The following is an 18,279-nucleotide window of genomic DNA, read 5'->3' on the forward strand; positions in this document are numbered from 1 at the left end:
TTCGAAAAAAGTTGCAGTTTGCACCTTTTGACCAAGGCAATGGACAGTTTATTGAGGGTTCTTAAAAGTAATGAGTGGCTCTGATTATGTTAAAATCTCTTTTAATTAAATATTTTGCATTTTACAAAGGCGGCTGCAGTTTCTTTTACTTTTTAAATCTAAGAGTATAACCTGTTTCCTTTCCATAATAATACTTTAGCTCATACCCAGAAAAATCAATAGGTGTAAAAAATTAAATTAAACTTGTATTTTTAAACTATGAAACAGTTTTGGGGAAAACACAAATGTATATATTTATATTACAAAAAAAAAAAAAAAAAAGAACATTAAATGCCTGTACAGGGTGTCTTGATTTCATAATTTACTTCAAAGATATTGAATTATCAATTTAAATACAAAAATGCTACATTAAATATACAGAATAAGATTTAATACAAATCCTTTTTTTTTAAACTTTTCTTTCCGGCTGGTTAAGACATTTTCTTTGTGTGGAGATGTTTACATTTTTATGTCATCCATCTCCATAAACTATAAACTTTTGAATAGGAGGGGTAGTTTATTTCTCTCTCTTTCTCTCTCTCACTCTCTCTCTTGGTGATGGAAAAATAACTGCCAAGGCCATGATTTTAATAAATTAGAAAAGTCCAGGACCGACGCAGCCCGCGTTAAATGTCGGACATACCTTTCTTCAATTCATAGGGCGAGTCTTTGCACAGGTCTAGCTGAGACTGGCTCCGCAACATTTTCGGGTCTTTAGCCAAAGGGTCCGCTCGGTTCAACACGGTCTGGTTTAATCCATTGAAATGAGAGCCCGGACCGGTTGTGGGGCCTGGCCCGGGTCCCGGGTGGCCGTGGAGGTGTCCGAAGGAGCCATAGTTCGTGTAGCCGGGATAGAAGGGCGCGGTGTAGTAGAGAGGTCGGGACAACACCGTCCCGCTCGGGAAAGGACACTGCGCCGAGGGCGAGCGCGACGGCGCGGGAGCAGGCGACGCGCGGCTGCCTCCTAAAGCTTGCCCGGCTACGGGCCCGGGACACGGTGGGCAGGGAGAGCCCTCGCTCCCGCTGCCCCCATCCTTGACCTTGTCCGATGATGTGGCGATCTCTGCCAGAGACCACAGTTTGGGCTTGGCGAGTACCGCGGGCGGTGGCGGAGGCGGCGGCGAGTGGATGACCGAGGGCCCGCCGGGACAGGGGGGCAGCTCTCCCGCAGCTGGGTGCGGGCCGGGCGCTGGCGCGCCTGCGGGGTACTGAGGGGCCGGGTCCTCGGCCAGCCGCGCCGCCGCCGGCCCAGCCGGGGAGGGCCCGCGGGCGCGGGGGGGCCCCGGCAGCGCGTCGAGGCGGCTCTCCGAGGGCGGCTCCTTAAAATCCGAGTCGCTGAGACTGCCCTCGGTCTCCTTGCCGGCGGGGGTGGGCGGCCCCTGCAGCCGTTCGCAGCCGGAAGCCGCCTTCTGCTCTGCTCCTGCGGGGCGAAACCCAGGTTGTCAGAGGCGCAGAGGCCACGCGGCGGGGCCCAGACGCTTGCCCGCAAAGGCGGAGACCACTGCCCCTAACCTCTGGGCCCCGTGTGCGCCCCCTCCAGGCCCCCCTTGTCCTTCTTACTCCCGCTCGGCTCACCCTTTCGCGCGTCCACCAACCTGCTTCGGGGCCCTCGGGGTCGCCCTTGTCCTCGGGTTTCTGGGGCTCGTCCTCGTCATTCTTCTCCAGGTCAATGTTCTCCTCCTCCTCCTCGTCCTCGCTGCGGTTCCGCGGCGTCCACGTCATCTTGTTCTCCTTCTTGAGGCGCCGGCGCGCGTTGGCGAACCAGGTGGACACCTGGGTGAGGGTCATCTTGGTGATGATGGCCAGCATGATCTTCTCGCCCTTGGTGGGGTAAGGGTTCTTGCGGTGCTCGTTGAGCCAGGCCTTGAGCGTAGCCGTGGCGTCCCGGGTGGCGTTCTTCCGGTACGCGGGGTCCCCATACGGGTACGAACCCAGGGGCGCAGCGTACGGGTGGTACCCCAAGGAGCCCGCCATACCCGGTGTGTGATCGTAGGGAGAGCCCTGCGGGCGACAGACAGACAGAAGGTGAGTGTGGGCCGTGGGTTCCACTACCACCTGAACGACAGAAGCACACTTTCTCTGCACCCTGGGGTCTACGGGCGGCAAGGCCCGCACTTTAGCTTCCCCTGGGACAAGGCTGGAGGGTTGAGACCCAAGAGCAACCCCTCCCCTTTTCAGAAGGCAGCAGGGACCCCAATTCCTGAGTATGGACCTTGGTGTGTATGGGGGGGTGGGCGTGCTGAAGCTGTCTCAGCCTTGGCGCCACCCGGTAGGCCCCCGTCTGCCCGGGCACGTCCTTCCCCCATGCACATTTCTGGCCACCACGGCCCGGCCCTCCATCCACAGAGAGGCCTGGGCAGCGGCGGCGACTCCGCAGTCCGTGCCCGGGTGGCTGCACGTTGGGCGCGAAGGGGAGAGAACAAGGGAAGTCGAGGCTTTTTCTTTTTCTTTTTTAACCCGCAAAGAAACCCAAAAGAAAAGCTGAGCCTTGCCCAGGCACTCCCACCCTCCAAAAATGCTACCCCAAACCGAAGCCACAGCCCTTTTCCAGAAAGTGCACCCGGCCGAAAAATCCCGGATGCACCGCAGCCCGGCTGACTTTTCAGAAATTTAATACTCCCAAATCGGATTGCGAAGATAGGATTACGGATTTGCAACATTTTGGAGGACTAATTAAAGGCGAGGCCAAATACATTTACATAGACTTAGCACGCTTCTGCTCAGATTTCGGGTCTATTTCTTTTGAACTACTTTTCCAAAATGGCAAAACCAAAAAAAGAAAAAAATATTATTTTTCTTTATTTTTTTATTTTTGCCGGGCGGCCCGGAGTTTATGCTTGAACTAAATGCTGCTCTTTAATTGCAGCGACCTCTCCCCAAAAACCCTTCCCTCCAACTCAGCGATCAGAGCAAGACGCGGCTCTCTTTTCCGAGCAACTCTTGAGCCCGAGGCCGGAGCAAAGCCGAGCGAGACAATCGCCCAGTTTGCAAGGACTGCGAAGCTTGGCGAGGGGGGTCGCCGGTGGCGCCTAGGCCCGTGTCCCCGTAGCCCTCGCCCGCCTGCCCGGCCCCGCTGCCCTCGCCTGCCGCAGATCCCAATCACTCACCACGTAGGAGGAGAAGGCGGCGGCGGCTGCAGCTGCGGGGTCGGCGCCGTACTGGAGGTGCGAGTTGTAGCCCGGCGAGGGCGCCGTGAAGGCAGTGGAGCCAGCGTAGGGAGAGAACGCGGAGCCCGAAGACGAGCGGCCGAGCTCATCCGTGCGGGGCCCCGAAATGACGCTGGTGCTGTACGCCGGGCACGAGTAGAGCGCCAGCGAGGCGGACGGCTGATACAAGTAGCCCTGCGGGTAGGACATGGCCACACACGGGCATGGGGCGCTCCGCGCCGCGGCCGACAACTAGCCGGGCGGCGCCCTGCGAGGCGAGGGCGAGCGGGCGGGCACCTGGCCTCTGGCTGCCCTGGGCCGCCGCTCCTCGGGCCCGGACTCCCGGGCTCCGGCCCGCGGCGCCTCCTCGCTGGCTTCCCGCGCGCCTCCGGCTTCTACCGCCGCGCCCGCCCCTTTGCACGCCTCGCTCGCCCCGGCTGGGCTTTTTTTCCCCTTCCCTCCCTTGTTGCTTTCTCTTTTCCCCTCGCTCTTTGCACCGGGGGGCTCTGCTTTTGGCTTCGCAAAGGTCCTGCCAAGATGCTAAGTTGGAAATTGAAGATTCTGACGCCTTGTGCGCGCCCGAAGCTCCTCCTTCCCGGGGTGTAGTCGGTGGGAGGACTGGCAGGAGCCTCTGGGCGGCCTCAGCCAACCCGGCCGCCAGGCGCGCCTCGCCCTCTCCCTCTTCCTCCCCGGCTCCCTCTCCTGCTCGCTGGCGCTCCCCTCGCCCCTCCCTAGCGCCCGCCTCTCCTCCGCAGCCCCCCTCTCTCTCCTCCTCTGCCTCCCCCTCTCCCCTCCCCGGTCTCTCCCTCTCTCTCTCTTTCTCTTAGACTCTCGAGCGCCGGCCCCAGGATGACAATCACATCCCAGGCGCGCTGATCGCTTCCAACTTTCCTCCCTTGCTAACTCGGGCTGGAGCCGCAGTCCCGACGCACAGCTGGCCCTCGTACCGGGTCGGGCCGCTCCGAAACACAAAGGGAACGAGGCCGCGGACCCTGCGCCAGCGAACGCTCTGAGCTCTCCTCGCCACAGTAAATCGCGGAGTTTGCGGATTTCTTGTTCTCGGTGAGGCTGGGCTCCGAGGCGGTTCGTCACCACCCACCGGCTTCTCCCTGAATCCAGGGGGGGCCGAGAGCAAGCTGGAGATCGGGAATGAAGGTCCGCGGGAGAGCCAGACGGATGCCCACGCCAAGGGCGTAGGGAGTCCAAGGTGACTGCCCCTCTGCGCCAGCAGCAGCAGGTGGGCGAGAGACCAGCCTCGGACGTCTGCACGTCTGCGGCGCAGCCTTTCTTCCACGGACCCCCCCGCCGGACAGCGAGGGAGGAGACAGTGGGGGCCTGGCAGTACCGGGTAGCTTTTCTCTAAAGGAACGGTAGTGGGCAAGTACTGCCGGACGGAGAAGCAGCTACACCCGCGTAGGTCTCCGGACCGCTCCCACCCCCACCCCCATGCCTCGTGCAGCCTATTTCTCTAGGCTCTCCATCGGCAGCTCACCCCGCCAGGTTGGTGGTGGTGGAGGGTGCGGGTCCCCTTCCCTTTTGTTCAACTAAGTCGCCTTCCTCTTCGCACGCACTCTCGCACCCGCCCACGCTCCACTGCAAACACTCGGCAGAGCAGTGCCCAACCCAACCACTGTTTGTTCAGCGAGGCGCTGGCGAGGCAAACACACACAACTGAGTCACAGGCAGAGCTCTTGCCCACGACAGCCACACAGTTAGAATACAAAACAGACACTCTCCCGTTCTCTCCATCTCCCGCCGCTACAAGCCACGGACGCACTCGAACTCTGGGTCAGACAGGGGCGCTGGTGAACCAGGACAGGGGCTGGCACAGTGTTGGGCACGCCACTGAATCTCGGTATAACAGGGATTTTGTGGCCTTTTATAATGGGACCACACGCAAGCCGAAGCATAACTACATACAAAGTTTCTTGCAATGACTTTGACGGGCGATATACACTTTATTTCCTGAGTTCCCGGCCCCGCACACACTAACCGGCCGATCACACTGGTACCGGCTCGGCTGCGCGCCTTCACGGACGCCCGCTGACTCCTCCCCTCCGCCTGCTCCCCCCGCCCAGATTCCGCCTCCCAAGCAGACTGACCCCGCCAGACTACATTCTCCGACAATCTCTCGGTCGGTCCAGCCTTTCCCTTACACTGCCTTCACCTCTGATTGGACGCCGGCCTCTGTTGGCTCCGCCCCTTGACGACGTCACCCCGCTTCCCTCAGAGTCCGGACGCCGAAGGGGCGGGATGGGGCGGGGCTTCGGCCGCGCTATTGTCATGGAGACGGGAAGCCGACGCAGCGGTGGTTGCGACTGCCAAACCGAGGTGGCTGAGAGGTTTCCCTGCCTGAAGCGGGGAGGAGCGGCGCGCACGGCCCGAGCGGAGCTTAGCACGGAGCCGGCCGGTGTAGGCCCGGGTCTTCGCGGGGAGCGCCCCCGAGCGTTCCCGCCCTGCTGCCTGCGCTCCCTCCTCTCGCCCCCCGTCACCCCCAGCCCCCGCCCCCGGCTCCGCCCGCCGCCGCCGTCGCAGCCGCTCGCGCTAACGGTCGGTTACAGCCCGCGCGCGCCGCCCGCCGGGGGCTCGCGCCAGCCACGAGAGAGCGTCAGCGGCCCGCGCTCCCGCGCCGCGGAGGAGAGGTGAGCCCCCACCCGAGCCGGGTGCCCTGTGCCGCGCCGGGCTTCCCGGGCCTCCAGCTGCGGTCGCGTCCCCTTATGGACCCGATGGACGCGGCGCTAACCCGCGCGCGGCCGGGCGTACCGTGGGCATGGGCCACGGCAGTGTCGGACGGGCCTCTCCCGGTGGCACCATTCCCGGGCGGGCGCGCGTGGGCGTGTCACCTCCGTTCACGCGTGTCCCCTCCACCCTCTCGGCTCTCGTACAGGACGAAGGTTTCTGAAATGGAGCCATGGAGGTTCGTGCCACTGAGAATCTGAGTCTGTCACACAGACAACCTCATTACATCATCCTTCCACTCTGGGCCGCAAAGCTATTTCTCCCCCCACTCCCCAAAGGTCCCTCCCCCCCCCCCCGCTCGTCTTTTACTGCCTTCTTTTTGGTGTCAAGGACTAGAGAGAGTCCTGCAAGATATAGAAGCATTTAGAATTTATGGTTCTGTTGCCGTGGTTGTCACCTCCGCTCTACGTCAAATTTAAGACTCATTTCTTAAGGATGTCTCTATTTTCTGCTTTATTTGCACATTGATGGCTCTGCTGCTCGGCTGGCCACGGCCGCCAGCGGCGTCTGAGATAGAATTGTGTTAATATGTGTAAGGGAAGGGCTGATCGTTAGCAGGCAGACGGAATTCAGATACCATCTGGCGGATTTTCTCCGTTTTTGTATGAAAGCTTTCACGTTGTCGCTGGTAAACACGAGGTTTTAACTTTTTATCTTGATAGTCGTGACGATATGTTCCCTTCTCCCCCCTTTTTCCCTTTCTATTCATCGGCTTTTCCCTTTGGGAACCTGCTTACTTGTTAGCGGTAGTTTCACTGGTCTCTTGTCCCTGAAACTCTTTCTGCCCCAGCGGAGGTGGAATGTCTTCCTTCCGTCCCAGGTTACCAAGACGACTTTTCCCCCCCTTGCTTTTTATTGCATTTGTATCTTTCTGAACATTTTAACTTAGACTAGGGATAGTTTTGCTCTGATTGTTTTTAAGGTAGGATTATTAAATACTCTCATTAAAAACTTTCTAAGGGTTTATTGGCTTGTCATGTGTGCAGAGATCCAGTTATGCATAACTCTTAAAGTTTAAAGCTTTAAATTACGATCCACAATTGTATTGCCAAGACATGGCCTTAGAGCCTGCTCTTCAAGTTTTGGCTGTACAGTTGTCATTGTTTCAATCAAGTGCAAAAGAGGTTATTCCTGTTTATTTAGTGTAATAGCTGTTTACAGTTAAAACTTTAAAGACTCATAAAAGTAGGTCTGCTGTATTTTAAAGATCTCATCATTCTTGTGGGAGAGACACAGCACCAACACCAGGAAAGACAACAGATTGCTTCTGTCATATCGCTTTGCTGTTTTGGAGTGTACTTAAAGGATTATGATTGATAAGGCTGTCTTGCCAGAGAATGTTGACACAGGTGTGCGTCGTTATCTTAATTAAGATCCTGAGAAAATGTTGTCTATAAATGGTGAATAAGAGGGCGGCATATTTTTGTACAGTTTTGCTTTTGGAGAATTTAATTGCACTTAAACCTGTCTTTGAGCTTCCAGATTTTGTGAGCACCTTGGCAACAAAGTTTTAGAGAGAAATGATAGTTTAATGTTAAGTGTTCTGGCATGTACTAATACTACTTGTGGCTTTTTGGCAATGCCTTGTGTCGGCTTTCTTTGTGCTCTACCTTTGTGGAATAATGGTTTCTAATTTCTAAAGAAAAGTATAAAATAGAGCAGTATATTATTAAGCAAACATTTATTACTGTTTCAAATAAATCTGTAGAGGAAGGCAGAAAGGCATGCTTAATGTGCAGAAACAAGAATATAATAAAAAGGTAAATATATGAGAAATTTATTCCACTTCATTTTCTTTTTTCTTTTTTTTTTTTTTTTTGGCAAAGAAAGTCTCCTGGGGTGTTTTAATGGTCTAAAACAATTTATTTTTCATATCATCAAGTGCCTAGCCACAATGTTTATGGAAGCCCTGTTTTTATTTCTAAAAGTAGAAAAAAAAAAAACGGGTTTTTTCCCCAAAATATTGTTCTGTAAATTTGAATTGATGAGCATGCAAAGATAGTGCATTTAGCCTCTTTGTACTTTAAGGATCTGAATCAACCTGGGTGACTACTAAAATATTACTGTCCTTTATTCCAAATCTTGGAATACGAAAACAATGGCCAGACGGATGCTGTTGATTATGTTACCCCTGGCTTACCCAGCACCTAATACCCTTTAACATAAGTGTTGCATTAAGATTTTCCCCCTCTCTTTGTAGCTCATGATTTCTTGGAAGCTGGCTGTCCATCAGTGTGTATGTAAAAGGTGTGTGTGTTTTTCTTTAATACTAAAACTCATTGTAGAAAGAGGAAATGAAAGTGGAGGAGATCATAGGCATATGATCGGGAAAGCCAGGTGTAGAGTCACAGCTCATTCTTGACTCCAAGGATAATTAGCTGGTTAGAATTACATGGTAAACTAAAATCAAAGAAGGACTTATTCAGATTTGTTTGCTGAAATAAGAAAATTAATTTTTAGGTAATTGCTTAATTTATCCCCCAAACCCCCATAAAAAAAATTTTTTTTGGCAGTTTCAATCACCCTTATGCTATTACCCATGTTTTATTTTCAAATTTGATACATTGTGTTAAAAGAGAGGAAACAGGAATATGAACTAATTACCTATCATCCTTTTTAGTAACACCAAGTAATTAATATATTTGTACATTCTCAAAATCTTAGGAAAAATTTAAGTATTCTTTAGCTGACAACAGAAGTAAATGAAATCATGTAATCCTGAATGAATTAAACATGTTCTTTAAAACAGGTTATGAACACAGTATCATGCTTTGGAATGTTTTAACTCTCAGATAGCACAGCCTATTTTGAATGGTAGTATCTCATTACTTTTGTATATTTTTCTTCAGTTTCTGCGTTGTGTTGACTACCATCTTTTTTGTATACTTGTTAGCTGTTTTATAGAGAATAATTTTTCTTAATAGAATAGCAGCTGATGCAACTATAAGAACATGTAAAATCTAGGAATTATTTTTTTCCTTGTTCAGTAATGACTCTGGTTTGCTTTTACCACACTAATGTGAAGTATGATACTGATGACTTATTTCTGCATAAATCTTCAGTGTTTTTATAGCTATAGTATACCTAAGCACCAATTTACCTTGGCAAATTAACTTAGATGCTTCAAAATTGAAAACCAGTATATTCTAATGTAGTTTGAGTTTAAGTCTTTATTAGGAAGGGTGCACTTAACATTTGTTCAGGAGAAGGCAATATAATTTTCTCCTGCAGTTGTCATTTATTTAATCCATTTTTCTAGCCTTTTCTCAGGCTAATGATATTCCTCACCTTGATACAGCTTTTATTTGTTTATTTGCCATAATATGGAGTGATACCTTGGAGAAAATTAGATATTCATATCTAATATCCCCAAAGTATTTACTAATATGCTGTGTTTTCTTAAACAGAATAATTTCCATTTTCTGTGCAGGTGATAAGTATGATCCTTCCATAACATATTCAGATGTTGCCAGCTAAGTTCACTTCTGAACTGTGAGGTTCCTCCAAATGTCGGCTGAGATTTGTCCTTGCACATCCCAGGGCTCATCTGCAAGTGAGTGTCTGCATGTGGTTTGCTTGTGTGTAAACCCAAAATAGCATCAGTGTTAGTTTTACCAAAACATTTATATTGGTAATAGGGGCTAAGTAAAGAATGTAGAGCCTTTCACTTGAGGTCTTTGATTATTAAGAATTTTATTAATGTATTAAACAAGAGTGCAGTAAGTAGAAATTTTTTTGATTCATGGAATGACATTGAATAATTTTTTATTTATCATTTATCGTCGAATTACATTGAATAATTTGTTTTTAATGATATCATTGGATAGTAAAATTTATAAACTCAGTACTTTTTATGAAAATCAAGACTAAGATTATATTTTATAGAAATATAATTATTATTTAAAGGAAATAATCTGTTTATACCAAATCACAGTATTTTATTATTTTGATTACCTAGTTCTTTGAAGAATAAATTTAATGGGAGTATCAGCTCCAGTCATGGGTACTAAACCCATTTAATGACAAAGAGTATATAGGTGTACTAAAACTTGTCATTTCTCATCAAAATAGGGGCTGCTGAATACAGGCAGATAGATGAGAAAGCTATAAAAAAGAAGTATTTTGCAGAGTATTTGTGTTGTCTAGTGGGCAGAGCAAGGAACTGGATTTTGTGAGATAGAACATTTTGTTATGTAAAGAAGATGGTTGTGTGACAAAAAAAAAAAAAAAAAGCTAATTTTGCAGAAGGCAGCTTTAGGTAGTATAGCCTCCAATAGAACAAATGCTTCTCTGTGAATACTTTCAAAGGCATTAAAGTGATTTTTAATTTAATATGAAGTAATATATAATTGTTTTTAAATAATATCCTTGTGTTCCCCTATTACTGATTGTTTTTAAATAATATCCTTGTGTTCCCCTATTACTGATTGGGAATTACGGAAATGGGATTTCATATATGACTGAGAGCTTAAGCATTACAGCAAATTAGAAAACACACAGCACAAATATAAAGAAAATGTTAAGTAATGAGCAATCTGATTCCTTTTGTTTGCCTTTCAGCTTAGGTTTTTGTTTTTGTTTTGCTTTGTTTAAACCATGTATAAGTTACTGAATTTAAAAGATAGGAGGATTGGGATTTTTTTTTTTCCTTCTAAGGATAAATACTATAGGAAAAATCTAAGCATATATGCTGATTGGTTGAGTTTTACATCTATCAGCCAGATTTATTATTAAGATTCATATTTCATGTGTATTAAAAGTATTCAAATGTACTAAAACTCTTAATATTCCTCTTATATAAAAGAGATGGTTGGGGGGCATTCCTACTCTTTTGAAAATATGAAGAAAACATATCCTTTTAGCAGTAATGAGTCATGGTTGATTAATTGAGGAGGTTGTACTAAGTGTTCTCTAGTGCAAATAGCTAAAGTGTATGCTTTTTGAGAATGCATCATCCAGGAATAAAATCTATTGAAATATTGGTAATTAAATTGTAATTCCATGAAGGAAGGAAGTGGTACTAAAGATGAAGTTAACTGTTGCTGTTTTTCTCTTTAAGAGTCTACAGTTCATAATGGAGCTACTGTACTGGCTACTAGAAGGAAGAGATTCTGAAGATAGGGAGGTAATATTATCTCTTTTAAAAGAATACTTTCCTTTGTAATCCTGAATCTTTATTATGTGTAAGAACTTTGTCCAGTAGACAGCAATTGCTTTAAATTTGGGATATGGAAACTATCATATTTTCCTCTGCTGAGTTTTTGAGCCTCCTTCTCCTAGGGCTATGAGCTGCATTGGGAGAGCTGAGAATTATCACTTAGGCATACTCAGCACCCTTAAAATAGCTTCTTTCTGAGAATTAGATCTGTGAAGGTGTTCTGCACAGTTCTAGTAGATGTCAGTTTAGTTCGTGGTTGATGTGCACGCATTTAGCATGTTGTTTAACTGTCCTCACTTACCTCCCAGTTCTTTGTAGTCTTCATTTGGGGGTACGGATTCTCTGCAGGGTGATTTATCCGTCAGCCACAACCAAGCTCTGAGTGGAAGACTTGGTGGTTGGCAGCTGGTTCCAGAGCTCTGCCAAGAAGTTAGTTGGGCCCAGCCTGAGGCATTCTAGTGTACTGGAGGCCAGGAGTTCACACACATGGGTTCTTTTCCTGGTTCACAGCCTTAGGTCCCTTTCCATTTTTTGTGTAATCCTTTTCCTCTTGCTAGGTTGGCTTGCTACTTACTTTGCAGCTGTTGCAGAGATTCACATGGAATGGAGGACTCTGTTTTATTCTGGATGATATCTTTGATAAGTTACCCGTGTGCCTTTTCATTTTCAAAAAAAACCTAATGTTGGTATTGAAGAATCAATCTAAGATTCTTGAAGAGCAAAACTTGGGTTTAATTTTTATCTATCAGATAAGATTCTATCTTCTGAAGCTATGTTGCCCCACTGAATATGCAGGTTAAATTAAAAACAGAGTAAAACCCTTTTATGAAAGATCATTTACTATGTCTAAGAATGTATATATGGTCTTAAATTGTATAATGGTAGTTATATAATTAGAGAATTGGTAAGAAATGGGGTAGCGAAAATTGATTTCCTCCATTAAAGGAACTAGCGTACATTTAAAAACAGAAAACTTTAAGAAAAATCTTTAAGCCAAATAGTGTTTTTGGTTAACAGAGCAGGAAAGGGAAATATACCAATTTCAGATTATTTTATTCACGCCTATAGAGAGGTTGTACTGAGAAAGTCATTAAAATGTAGTCTAGAAAAATGTAGTTTGATATGTTTGTGATATCAAACTGATAACTTGGAAAACAGTTTACATTTGCAAAACACTTTAATATTATGACCTTGACCAACTTTTACACTTTATATACATCGGTTACTACTGTGGCTTTTATTTTTTTTTTTATTTTTTTTTATTTTTTTTTTTTTTTTGTCTTTTTCGTGACCGGCACTCAGCCAGTGAGTGCACCGGCCAGTCCTATATAGGATCCGAACCCGCAGCGGGAGCGTCACTGCGCTCTCAGCGCAGCACTCTACCGGGTGCGCCACGGGCTCGGCCCTACTGTGGCTTTTAAAGTATCAATCTATCCTATAGATGTTACAAACTTGAAACGTAATATTTATTAATAGAAGGAAAATTTAAAATTTAATATCTTGGCAGCTGAGACCTTTAAACCTACTTTAAAAGTATGATCTTGACATCTATGACACTATTTTTTGTCATTGTTATATAGACAGAATTATGCATATTCTACAATCCAAATGTCTTATTTGTTAATTTTTTATTTTATTCTCTATAATGGACTTTTAAAATAAAAAGTATATATGTGTTCTTCAGAGAGTAAAATTTGAGTCATGGGCTAATTTACTAAGCATCAGAACATAGAAAAGCAGCCTTGATTTATTTAGAATTGTGAAAGGGGGCAGGTTAAACTGTTTTCAGCTGAAATTTACTAATGCAGCAACCATTTAAATTAAATGTTTGTTAACATAATAGTGATTGCATTTTCTCCTCCTCCTCCTTGTGGTTTTGTCCAACTAGATGTTACAGTGGCAGTTGCACTGACTGTTAAGTGTTTAAATGATGACACCATTATGTGAAGTGATTTTGAAATGAGAGATTCCAGCCAAGAATTACATCTGCTCCCATCTCCTTCAAATCATACTCTCTGGCAGTACAGATTATGATTGATTTGTTTGTGACAGATTGCAGGAAACAGTCATTGATTTTTCAATATTTTACCTTAAAATTATTTACAGTTGTAACCATGGGGAGGTATTTCCATGGGCTGTCAGCCCCTGAAAGACTAGGATAATATTCCCTGCTCTCTGACAAGACAAATTACCTGTAATGAGTGCAGTAGCTGAAGGGTATACTTTTATTTTAAAATATGTCAATAACCCCAGTGACTAAACGAATATTGATTTAGCATAATGAAGCCTGAGTAATGTGAAAATGAGCTTTTTCGAGGGGCATGGTAAAGACTTTCTTTTTAGCTAGTTGTAAGAAGCTTTTCATTCTTTTCAGCTAGCCAGTAGAAATACAGAGTTTTATAAGCAAACTATCAGGAATTGTTTGTGTTGTTTGTGATAAGCAGGGTCCAAATTTTTGCCCATGCTTTTAGCAATTCTTTTTAAATCTTATTTTGAGTCTTACTTTTAGTCATAGAATAGCTACTGATTTGTTTGATGTAATCTCTAAGTGACTTAATTTTTTCCAGTTTTAATGTATTTTTCACTGGAACCTCCATAATGAATATTAAGATATAACTATATGTACAATCATTTCTAGATGACATAGTAATTATACCAAGACATTTCAAGTGGGTTATTGTAGTATTTAATGTGCCTTATTTTATGGTAGAATAACTCTCAGTCTCTGGACATCAGACTGCTTTCAGTGGGAATGAAGATTAATTGACTTAAGTCCTGATTTTTTTAGGCATCAGTGCATGTTTTCCTTTTTGTCAGACTTCTCCCCCCACCCCCTTTTAAGGTAATTCTCAACTTTTTATGAATTAAGATCCCGATCTATAAGATCCTTCAAACAAGAATGGTAGTATATACCATTATATTTATAGTCCATGAAGGTGTCTGAAGATTTTATGCCTGAGCAAGTATCTCTGTATCTAACCTGGCAAGGAGAAAATAGGGTAAACAATGTTGGTAATATATAGTAGAAAAGTAAGTATTTGAACAAGATGTCAAACTGATATTTCATGGGAACCTAACTCATTTTATGGTAACTAATAGTAATAAAACCTTATTAAAATCAATAGATAAAATCCCTTTAGAAATTAAAAATGAATTATGATTTTCAGAAAATTAAGCTGGCTTTTTGTGAACACTAGTAGCATGGCATTGGAAACGTTGAAATAAAATGGAAAATATAAATATATTTTTAACAGAAAAAAAGATAGACTCTAGAATACAAATTATCATTTTATTTTTTCCCGGGAATTTGCCTAAGGGTGTGACACAGATGATTTCTGTAATGTGTCTTAGTTGCGTCCTGCAGTAAACTGGGTGCTTTATGAAATACTGGACCAATGATTTCACGTGCTATAAGATTTCATTTATCCATCAATCCCCCCTCCCCAAATTCTTTCCCTTTTTCTATAAAAGGACTTTTAAAATGTGGACATATGAGAAATAAACCATCATCATATACAAAACTGGTAGCCCAAATTTTTCAACCATTAATTTGGTTTATGGTTTTTTAAATCCATGTATTATCTATAGAATTACTTATGCCTTCCAGAAAAAAAAAGTAGATGTAAATTTTTTTCCTCAGTAGTTTTTAAATAAAGCATATTTTCTTCAGACAATTTTATGCTAAGAAAATACCTATATTGTTTAGTTATTTTGGAATAAAATAATAAATGTATTATAGTCAACACCTCCTGACCATTTAGTTTGAACCTGTGTGTTCATTTTACAGTTCATGTCTAAAACTATTTATGGGAATTAAATTTCAGACATATGAAGATAAAGTAAAGCTTTTTCTGGGGAAATTGTTCTCTTTTGGATACTATGCTTTTCTCCATTTCTTTTCTACTCCTGCCCCTGTTCTCCTTTAAGGAAAAACTATTTGTATAAAATATTTGCAAATCATGAAAGTCATTTGCCTGGTTAAATTATTATTATTATTATTTTTTTTTTTTTTAAAGATGACCAGTAAGGGGATCTTAACCCTTGACTTGGTGTTGTGAGCACCACGCTCAGCCAGTGAGCGAACCGGCCATCCATATATGGGATCCGAACCCGGGGCCTTGGTGTTATCAGCACCGTACTCTCCCGAGTGAGCCACGGGCTGGCCCAAATTATTTGTTTTTCAAAAGGAGAAAATGCCCCTGCTTAAAAATACTTTCTTGTATTTGTGTCTATTAAGATAAACAGTTTACTTTGATACGGTACATACCAGTCTACTTAGTTAACTTTTTTCCAGAATTCATTTTACTGTGTTTGGTCTGACCTTCTATGATAACTTTATATAGGAACAAATTAGCATATAATTCTATTTTCCATGTGACCTTAACCAGTTGCAGAATTGTACCACGACTTTCGGGGAGCAATTTGATAGTTTATATAGACTGTAGCATTAAGTATTTGCAAATGTTTAGTGCATCCTGGTTAATGTGTTATCAAAAATGTTTTAAAGTAGGCAGTTAGAGGAAACACTTCACCCCTATTACTAAGTTATTAAAATGCTTCCTAATGGTAGCGTTTTTAATTAGTATACATAATTGATTAGTGATTTGTCTTCTCCCAAGCATTAAGCAGCATAGCAAAGTTAAGTGTGATCAGTGAAGTACAGGATATTAGGGATTGATACTGACAATGATCATGACAACTAAATAGATTTTTTTTTTCTTTTAGATTCAGCCATGGATCTTTGAAATTTCCTGTGATCTGTTTCAATCTAGATGCAAAGGACATGGAAAAATCAAGTGCTCGGGTGGTTTAAATATGTTTTGGATGTTCTTATTTGTAGACTATAATATTTTTCCAATTAAAATCCTCAGTTGTCATGCAGAAGAGCATGATTCCATTTGTGCTCTTCTTGCTCACCAACTTTATTGAAAATGCTTAGTATTATAGAATATCACCAAATATTTTCTCTTTTATCAAAGTATAGGAAAAATAAAGTGAATTTTATATGTTGACTTTTTTCTAAAATGTCTTTATTGAATTCAATGAATGTTTATACCTGAAAAAGAGGGTTCATTAAAAAAAAATCCCCTTCTCTATCATAGTAATTCTTCTGGCAGTTAGATATTATTAGACTAGGTTTAAAATCACTTTCTAATATGACTATTATATTCACAGGAGAAAAAAGACTTGAAAAGTATCCATATGTATATTTTAATTCTCTGTATTAGTTCTTCTGGAATAGAACATTTCCTCCTCAAACAAATCTGTTAGCTTAATTCAGATACAAGAAAAAGTTGCCTTAACTGGCCGAGCATTTGTGATGTGTTTGAGCATTTGATTTATATAAAGAAGTTGACGTCCAGTTCTTTCACAGAGTTCCTACATTTGGACAGACTGAGTAATGACAGATTATCTTGCCATTGGGAAATTACTTTTGTGGCCTTTGTAGCAGCTGTAAGAAAATGGAAGGGTTCCTCTGTACAAGCAGGCCTCCAGCCTCTGTGGTGTGAACACTGTGAAGGGGCATGTCTGACCAGAGGTAACCCTGAGGGAGGGACCTGGGGAGACTCACAGAAGCTGAAGACACTTGTAGAAACTGAGGTGAATTATTTTGTGAGTGACCCACATTACACTTCATCCACCTCCATAGTTTTTACAAAGAATCCAAATGGTATGATGAATTCTTAAGCTTAGATCTCAGTATAGCAAAGTAAATTTATTAGGCCAGAGATTCCGTTTTTTGTTTTTATTTTAATTCAACTTTATATTTGAGATAATTATAGATTCACATGCAGTTGTACAAAATAATACAGAAAGATCCTTGAACATTTTACCCAGTTTCCCCCAGGAGTAACATCTTGCAATATATAGTATAATATCACAACCTAGATGTTGACATTGATACTGTCAAGACAGAGAACATTTCCATCACCACAAGGATCCCTCATGTTATTCTTGTATAGCCACACCTGCTTGTCTCCCATCCCACCCTCTCCTTAACCCGAGCAACCACTAATCTGTTCTCCATTTCTACAATCTTGTCCTTTCAAGAATGTTATATAAATGGCATCATAGTGTGTAACCTTTTGGGATTGGCTTTTTTCACTCAGCATCATTTTCTGGAGAGTCAACTTGCATGTGTCAATAGTTTGCTCCTTTTCTGTCGCTGTTGAGGAGTGTTCCATGGTATGGGTGGGCCGCAGTTTGTTTAACCGTTCCCCACTTGGGACTTCAGGGTTGTTTCTGGTTTTTTGACTATTATGAATAAAACTGCTATAAACATTCATGTAGAGGTTTTTGTGTGAACATAAGTTTTCATTTTCCTGGGACAAATGCCCAGGAGTGAAATTGTGGATCACATGGTAATTACATAGAGTATTTCTTTTTAAGACTAGAATTGATTTTGGTGGGGGGTGGAGGGGGAAGCATCTACATTTTTGTAGTGTTTTCCTTTAACTAGATTTGTTTATGATTTTGAAACAGACTATCTTAAATTTTAAATAACATTTTTAAATGCATTATTAGAAATCCAGAATTTCCAGAAATCAGAAAACATGTAATAAAACATTTTTCCAGAGTCTAGATTTTGTTCCTATTTTAGAAAAATGCTTTTGAAAAAAATACTTTTTTTTTTGTAAACAATTCATATGTAAAGGAATAAAGGTAGACACTATATGCTATAAGAAAGATGTTGCAAAGCTTACAGGTTACCAGTTTACTTGAGGAAATTTGGGGGCAATTTTCCAAGTTATTAGAGACTTGACATTCAGGGATATATTGTGATAGTTTCTGAATTGATAGACTCTTTAGCTTTTATCACTGCTATCTTGCCTGCAGTTTTTATTTGTAGAACTAACTCATTGTCTTTACAGTGCTGTGTTCAGTGTTATTGCAGAAAATGCTCAGGTAATTCAACTATATGCAGTTAGTAGGGAAAGGAGGAAATCAACAAAAAGTATCTTTTTTTAGTACGTGGCCCCTAAAAATACAACTACTTTACATGATATTTATTGCAAGAAACAGCTGTTTCCACCAAATCCTGGTGGAAATTATACTAAGATATCATACTTACTGAGACTTGGTGAGGTATGTACAAAACCTTGTATGCTATATTTTTGGCGAGATCCACCGAAAGATTTTCTTTTCTTTTTCTTTTTTTTTTTTTTTGTGATCGGTAAGGGGATCGTAACCCTTGGC

General features: G+C 43.3%; 1 protein-coding gene and 1 long non-coding RNA gene across 2 annotated transcripts; one reads left to right on the forward strand and one right to left on the reverse strand.

The window, feature by feature from the left end:
• Window positions 1–409: 409 nt before the first annotated feature.
• On the reverse strand, window positions 410–3,741 carry IRX5 (iroquois homeobox 5). The gene is made up of 3 exons (XM_063112254.1): window positions 3,147–3,741; window positions 1,635–2,040; window positions 410–1,459 (listed from the first exon to the last, which is right to left on the reverse strand). The coding sequence occupies exons 1-3, from the start codon at window positions 3,393–3,395 to the stop codon at window positions 666–668; spliced, it is 1,449 nt and encodes a 482-aa protein (XP_062968324.1). The 5' UTR covers window positions 3,396–3,741; the 3' UTR covers window positions 410–665.
• Window positions 3,742–5,725: 1,984 nt separating this feature from the next.
• On the forward strand, window positions 5,726–16,094 carry LOC134386816 (uncharacterized). Its single transcript, XR_010024555.1, has 4 exons — window positions 5,726–5,827; window positions 9,355–9,477; window positions 10,984–11,049; window positions 15,808–16,094. It is a non-coding gene; the product is annotated as an uncharacterized LOC134386816 (long non-coding RNA).
• The last annotated feature ends 2,185 nt before the right edge of the window (window positions 16,095–18,279 follow it).

Source organism: Cynocephalus volans, chromosome 10 (assembly GCF_027409185.1).
Source record: "Cynocephalus volans isolate mCynVol1 chromosome 10, mCynVol1.pri, whole genome shotgun sequence".
Taxonomy (NCBI): Eukaryota; Metazoa; Chordata; class Mammalia; order Dermoptera; family Cynocephalidae; genus Cynocephalus; species Cynocephalus volans.

Bases quoted from the DNA above. Each gene is read 5' to 3' on its own strand.
- IRX5 (XM_063112254.1), bottom strand. From the start codon at position 3,395: ATGTCCTACCCGCAGGGCTACTTGTATCAGCCGTCCGCCTCGCTGGCG. The intron at 2,041-3,146 runs GTGAGTGATTGG...TGTCGCCCGCAG, and splicing joins CCGCCTTCTCCTCCTACGTG to GGCTCTCCCTACGATCACAC. The intron at 1,460-1,634 runs GTTGGTGGACGC...TTCGCCCCGCAG, and splicing joins CCCCGAGGGCCCCGAAGCAG to GAGCAGAGCAGAAGGCGGCT.